The sequence below is a fragment of the Panthera uncia genome (assembly GCF_023721935.1).
Source record: "Panthera uncia isolate 11264 chromosome B2 unlocalized genomic scaffold, Puncia_PCG_1.0 HiC_scaffold_24, whole genome shotgun sequence".
NCBI classification, from domain to species: Eukaryota; Metazoa; Chordata; class Mammalia; order Carnivora; family Felidae; genus Panthera; species Panthera uncia.
The window spans coordinates 98,368,343-98,375,726 of record NW_026057580.1 but is presented as its reverse complement, the minus strand read 5'-3'; the positions used below and the strand labels follow the sequence as shown (position 1 = coordinate 98,375,726).

Here is a 7,384-nt window from a genome sequence, read left to right as displayed (position 1 = left end):
TATGAAATATTAGTCTTCTGCTTTACACTTTGAGCTCAATGGCTATGATAGAAATGATTTTTTTTTAAAGAAACTGAGTTCTCAAAATCAATGTGAGATTATACCACCCCAAACCTTAATCATTGCTGCCACATGAGCACACACAAAAAAATTCCCCTTATTAACCAGACCAGGAGTACAAGCTCCTGGATAAGACCCACAGTATTTAAGTAAACCTCAGGTATGCGGTTGTTCAAAGGCCCCAGTGCAAAAAGACCTGCCTCCTGTAGTTGACAGGTGTAAATCCAAGGGCAGAGGAAGCAAAAGTGAAAGGGCTAGAGTTGGCTTAGTTTTCTCAGTCCAAGAGCCATCATTTCAAGAGTAAATATATATTAAAAACTCACAATGACTCACATTTCAAATCCTGAATTGAGTATATTTATTATTAAACAGTTAAGGCATACAAAAAAATAAAAATAGTAATATAGTAACTACCTCTGCCTCCATACACAGCTTAAGGGAAAACAGTCTAGCCCCTACATCTGAAACCACCTGAGTATCCTTTCACAATTAAATTTTAACTAATATTTACAACTGCTGCAATAATCTTGCGTGTTCGCTTGTTCCCAGAAAATCATCCTATCAGCCTCTGGTTCAAACTTCTGGCCTCAAGTAAGGTTCAATAAAATTGAGTTTTCCATTCTGTCCATATAATTAATGCACCTCCATCGCTTAGAACATTCTCAGCAATTCATGTTTTCCATTTGGGAATGGGTCACCTACAGAGCTTCCACCACCACAGTAACAGATCATGAGAATCACATTAATACAGAAGGCTCTTCTAGAACTGCACTCCTTCAACGTAATGAGGCGACAACATGGAGAATATTTTTATACGCATTACAAGAATAGCTGCACTCCTCAGTCAGAGTTGAATTTCCATCAGGGTTACCGTCCCTCACCACAAATCCCCAGGGCTCATGGAAAAAAACAAACCTGTTCAAAGAGCCCGCTCCAAAGCATAGGTATTCCAGCCAAGTAAAGGTTGGGGGGGGGGGGGGGGAAGAATAATTTTTCATAGTCCTTCAAGCTATTTAGAAAAATCCCCTCACAGATACTTCTTTAAATGAAAGAGAAAAGGAGATCAAGAACTCCCTAAATGCAACATAACCAGTGTCCTTCCTAAAGAAAGGCCACTGAAAGAGAAACAAATAAGGTAATCTTCCTCATAATTTTCATAAAACTGAATCTTGTTAAGCAAGTTTACTTTATTGCAAACACAGCATATTTCTAGGAGGCTTGCTATAAATGTAACCAGGTATAATATTCCTTATTAAATAATTCATTTTATTTTTATTTCACTGGCCTCTCTCTTTTCTTCCCTCCCCCTTCCCCCACCTCTACCAACTCTTTCAATCCTAGAGATATCCATCTGGGCATCAGACCAGGACTTAAACTGTGCCAAATCGCAGTGCATCTGAAATCCACTACCTTTTTTTTACCAGCCAGTGAAAAGCCTTGAGCAACAGTCAAAGGAAAAAAGAAAAGGGAATTCACGTCACAAACAAATTATCAATTTCTCTGCCTTCTACCCAAAGGACTGCCTGTCCTCTGGCATTTTCCCCTTTGCTAACCCTTAAGAATAAATGACAGAGACTAGAAGCGAGAAAGACCGGGAAAAGTCTGGGAGCAGCAGGCTGCATCTCCTACAACTGGCCCTCCCTTGGCAGGGGTATGGTGCCAGAGAGCCTGGAGAAGCTTATCTCATAGCCCAGGGTCTATGAATAGGAGGGAAGAGACAGAGGGACGTATAAACCGAATCAATACTGTGCAAAATTAATAAGCAGTAAGTTCAGGGACAAATGAAGAATCATCCAGCAGCAGTGAAATAAACTACCTTGTAAATTAGGAGACTCGGCAATATGCAGAGGTCAAACGCAGAGTTTCTGGAGTCAGAGCAACTGCATTCTAATCCCAGCTCTGGCACTTTCCAGCTCTGTAGCCTTTCTCATTGAATAAACACTCATTGCTCACCTACTAAGAGCTGGGCCCTAGGCTTGATGCCAGGGATGTACTGGTCCCTGCTCTTGTAGAATTAAATTCTAGCGGGGAGGACATTAACAAACACACAAAACAAGAAAAATGCCAAATAGCAATGTGAACATATAGGAGACTGGGGCACCTGGGTGGCTCAGTGGGTTGAGTGTCCGACTGTTGATTTTGGCTCAAGTCATGACCCCAGGGTTCTGGGATTGAGCCCCACGTCGGGCTCCATGCTGAGTGTGGAACCTGGTTAAGATATTCTCTCCCTCTCTCTCTCTCCCTCTACCCCTATCCTTGCTCCCCGCTTGCTTGTTCTCTCTAAAATTAAAAAAAATTTTTCTGGGGGCGCCTGGGTGGCGCAGTCGGTTAAGCGTCCGACTTCAGCCAGGTCACGATCTCGCGGTCCGTGAGTTCGAGCCCCGCGTCAGGCTCCGGGCTGATGGCTCGGAGCCTGGAGCCTGTTTCCGATTCTGTGTCTCCCTCTCTCTCTGCCCCTCCCCCGTTCATGCTCTGTCTCTCTCTGTCCCAAAAATTAAAAAAAAAAAAAAAAAAAAAAATTTCTGAAATAATTCTAGTAACTTAAATGCACAAATATTTCTATTATGCCAGGCTTTCACGCTGCCCAAACCCAAGGATTCAGGGAAGAAAGAGAAGAATCTTCATAAACCCAGATTTAAGTGATCAATATACTCTCAATAGCAATTTTTTCCCCACCCAATCTCTACCCCTCCCCCAAATCCAGTCCCCCAAAAGGAAGAAATATAGAGGAACAGATTAGTATTGAAATTTTCCTGTAAGAAAATTCGCTATATTTTATTTCCCAAAAAAATAAAATTCCCATGGAGAAAAATATGTATCTTAAATGTGTACCTCTGTTAATTTACAAATTATTTTCAGTACATAGTTTTGCATTTTCCTTTAAAATACTGAAAAGGTCAAAAATTCAGGATAGAACACATCCAAGGAAGATCTTTAAAAATATGCATTATATGTAGATGATTCCTTTGACATAAAATGAACTAAAAATCCCTTTTCAATACATAAATTTTAGAGTACTATGAGACCTGACCACCGTATACTAATATTTACCTTAAAAGAATCAAAAAAGTGCCTTCCAGAAAGCAAGATTGGGACTAATACAGGCCCATTCAAATCCAAATTTATCTACGGACTTTTGCAACATAACCCAGCCAAAAGAATGTGATTCATATCTCAGCTATGCAACAGCTAACTTTTCAATGTGTTGTGAAGTAGGTGCCACCAAAGTAACAGTCATAGCTGTGGCATTAAAACACTCTAAGCAATTTGAGAGTCTTTAAAAATGTAAGAACTACATAATACAGACTCATTAAAGAACTTTAGAAAATACAGATGAGCAAAAAAGAGAAAAATGATAATGCCACAGTACCAAGAAGAACATACGCTCTGCTAAATCTTCTTGAAATAAGTATTTCCCACATATAGGACTTCATATTACACTTTTTACTTAACAATACCATGAATGTATTTTATACACATCCATAACATTTTTGTAAATGTACAACGTTCTACTTTATGTATATACCCTATTTTAATTAGCTCCACTGAGATTCTACATGATCTGTTCCGATGCCCTACACTAAAGGAACAAAGCAGGTTAACCACTTATTTCCTAAAGTTATTGGCCCATGACATTGGTTTTTGAAGTATACATCAGAACTCGTACTCCTTCACAAATACTTTGGGAAATTATGACTTAACCAATCCTCAGTACTGAGTTTTTATGGTGTGTCCAATGTTTTTCTATTATAAAAATGCTATGATCAAATTCTTGCTTGTACATGTCTGTGTATTCCCTCGGGGAAAACTCTAAAAATAGAGTTACTGAGCCAATGGTATGTATATGGTAAAAACATGAGAATTTCTGCCCAACTGTCCCCCAATAATGTAAGAAAACTGGCAGTCTTTTTAAATGATAATATTTAATTTAAAGAAGAGTTATGTGTATTCATCAGATATACTCAATATTTTTAAACTTATATAATTACTTTTCTATGGACATGGCTAGTTATCAATATCAAAGGTCTTACTGTAATGGACATTGACTCAGAAAACTATCCAAGAATATGCCTCCTCGCAACTTATAGACCATGACAAACATGGATATGTTAAGTTGTGTCTTTTCTTTTCCTCTTTGTTACATTTACATATTTCTGGATTTACATTCTGTGCTCTTAAGAAGATATTCATAATCTCTTTTATCTACATAGTACTTCACACTACGAAAACACTTAAACAAAAAGAAATTTAGAGAAATAAAACATCCTAAGAGTGTACTTTAACACAGGATATTAAGCTGTACCTCCAAGAGATCCTTAAAGTTACACAACAGTAGCTACATATTTAGAGCCAAGACTATAACAACCACAACCTTTACCAATTAACCGACACCAGTATCATGGAGGGAAATATGTATCTTAAATGTATGTCTCTATTAATTTACAGATTATTTTCAGTACGTATTTTTGCAATTTCAAATAATTAAGAAACAGGATCCTAACATAGTATAAAGATGGTTCACACAGCAAAAACAGGGATTAGGTTCCTTTTTTTGTTTTTCAAGTTACACTGGAAGTAATTTTATACCTCAAAGTAACTCTCAAAGTTACTTAAGTATAGTGTTCACACCCAGGGTGGAGTTCTGTGTAATTTTCAAAAGTCAGAAAGTCCCTGTCTACTCAAAAATATCTCCCCTTAGAGCCCGTCTCAGAATCATATTTGAAGATTTTTAAAAATGCAGAAATTTTTTATTCAACAGGTCTGGAGGGGAGCCAGTGCATCTGCATTTTTTAAAGCCTCCCCAGTTGTTCATTTGTACAGCCAGAGTCAAAAATCACTCAATTATATATATATAAAAACGAGGAAGAGAGTGGTACCCTTCAGTCCCCAATCTAAATGTCACATGAAAACCATCAATCTGACTTAGGTTACCCATGTGAAAAGTGTACCTTCAGAAGACTCATAAAAAGTTTCAAAAAGGAAAGCAAAGGTAGATATCTGTTGGCCTGACCCTGGCCACCAAAAAGACATGGTGATGTAAGGATATACAGTAATGGAAGCAAGACTCAGGAAGAACCACCTTACCAGAAACTGTGCTACTTTGTACTTTAAGCACGTAATCCATTCAACTTCATAAAACTTCGAACAACAAGAAAAAACTGCTCAGCTGTGTGTCTGTGTGGAAAGTGGTGGTCTCATCAAGGAAAAGCATTCAACTACAGGAGGCAGAAGGCATTTCACCAAACAGTGTCCATAAGCATACAATAAGACCAAAATGAGTTGGCAATTAAGACAGGACACTCAGAGACCCATTCATTACTTTTTACAATAGTCACTTATCAGAACTGTGTTGCTCAAAAGAAGTTTGTCTCACAAGAACAATGCAAAAACAAGCCAAAAAAAAGCCCATGTCTTCTAAAGTAATTTATTCATAATAATCCATCATTTTCTTAAGCTTCCGTTACCTACCAGATCTGGACTTAATGATGTCACTGAATTCATTCTGCCCATCATCAGGCCTGGCCTCATGTTCTCCATACTTGGCCATCTTTGCAGAGTTTCAATTTAATCCAAAGACTGTATTAAATCCTCTTTTTAAGACTTCCAGCTTTCTATAATGGTCCAGCTCGACATCAATACCTAAAGAGAAAAGGGAATGTACTGACTTGGGGAAAAAAATGTATATATATACATTTATATATACATATATATATTTTTATATACATAGTCATATACAACTGTATATACTAACCATTCATTCAGCTAATATTTATTCAGCAACTTCTATGTGCAAGGCACTGATGTGGGCAATGGGGATATGACTAAAAAAGAGACCCAGCCTCTGCCATTTTGAAGTTTATGGACACTAAGCTGTTAATTATATAATGAATTATTTCATTCTAATACTGACATGTTGCAAAAGTACAGATGAGAACTATAAAGTAATATGAGCATACAGCAGAGGAATCTGACCTGCCCTGGGCAATTAGAGAAAGTTTTCTTGAAGTGAGATTTGAGCCAAGCCTTCAAGGAGGAGGAGAATTTCATTAGCAAAAAAAAAAAAAAAAAAAAAAAAGAGGAGGGAAGAGGAAAAGAAAAGAGCCTTCCATGTGAAGTGGTAGGAAGAATCATGGAGAATTCAAGAAGCTGAGCCAGTGTCTTTGGAAAGCAAACAGCCAAGAGGAGAGAGATCTAGTGAACTAGGTAAAGTAGGGAGACGGGACCAGGGACAGGGCCTTGGAGACAAGGTGAAGGTTTTGATCTTTCTCTAGACAGGAAGGGGGATCCAACAGATGGCTTCAAGCTGGGAAGTGACATGATCAGATTTGCCTTCTGAAAAGATCATTTTGGTTTGTAGCTGGACCTCCAAGCTGGACCAGAATGATGGGTGAGGAGCCATGAAGACAACGGCAGGATGCAGCAATTGTACATTAAAAAACCTAGAACATGGGCACATAGGTGTTAAATGAAAATTTCTTTCAATTAGTCTGTATATCTGAAATTTTTCCATGATAGAATTTTGAGGAAAAAAATTCCTAACTTCAACCAAGTCATCAAACTTCACATGACCAATAATGGGGCACCGTGTGATACAATGGAAAATATACCACATCGTCTATATAATATCCTTGCCAAAATGTTTAACATGAAACTTATCATGAAGAGACAAATCTAAACTGTGGATAGTCTTTAATATAAATTATCTAGGGGCACCTGGGTGGCTCAGTCAAACACCCGACTTCAGCTCAGGTCATGATCTCATGGTTCATGAGTTCAAGCCCCACATTGGGCTCTGTGCTGACAGCTCAGAGCCTGGAGCCTGCTTCACATTCTGTATCTCCCTCTCCCTCTGACCCTCCCTCTCCCTCTCCCTCTCCCTCTCTCTCTCTCTTTCTCAAAAACAAATAAGCATTTAAAAACTTTTAAAATAAATTATCTAGACTGCTCACAATTACCAATGTTTTGAAATATAAAAACACCTGAGGGAGGGAGAACTGTGCAGGTTAAAGAAGACCAAAGAAACATGGCAACCAAGTGTAGTCCTTGACTGGATTCAGAATTTAAAAAATAAACATTTTGGGGATGATGTGAGAAATATGAACTGGGGCTATATATCAGACAATATTATTGAATCAATAGTAAAATTCTTTAATATTGGTTAATGGTTTTATCATTATGCAAGTGAATATCTCTGATTATAGGAGACACCTGATGAAACATTTACCAATGAAATGTGATAACTTCAACTTAAGTTCAAACAAGACAGCATATACCTGTCTATCTATCCATGTACAGTTATCTATCTATACACATACATACAGAG

At 37.9% G+C, this 7,384-nt stretch overlaps 1 protein-coding gene across 1 annotated transcript in view; it reads right to left on the bottom strand.

Moving 5' to 3' along the window:
- Nucleotides 1-2,569: 2,569 nt before the first annotated feature.
- LOC125939152 (translation initiation factor IF-2-like) overlaps nucleotides 2,570-7,384 on the bottom strand; it is a 10,740-nt gene continuing 5,925 nt past the window's right edge. Inside the window, exon 3 of the mRNA XM_049654667.1 lies at nucleotides 2,570-5,700. Within this exon, the coding sequence (XP_049510624.1) occupies nucleotides 5,621-5,700 (80 nt within the window). The 3' untranslated portion in view covers nucleotides 2,570-5,620. The remainder of the gene's footprint in view (nucleotides 5,701-7,384) is intronic.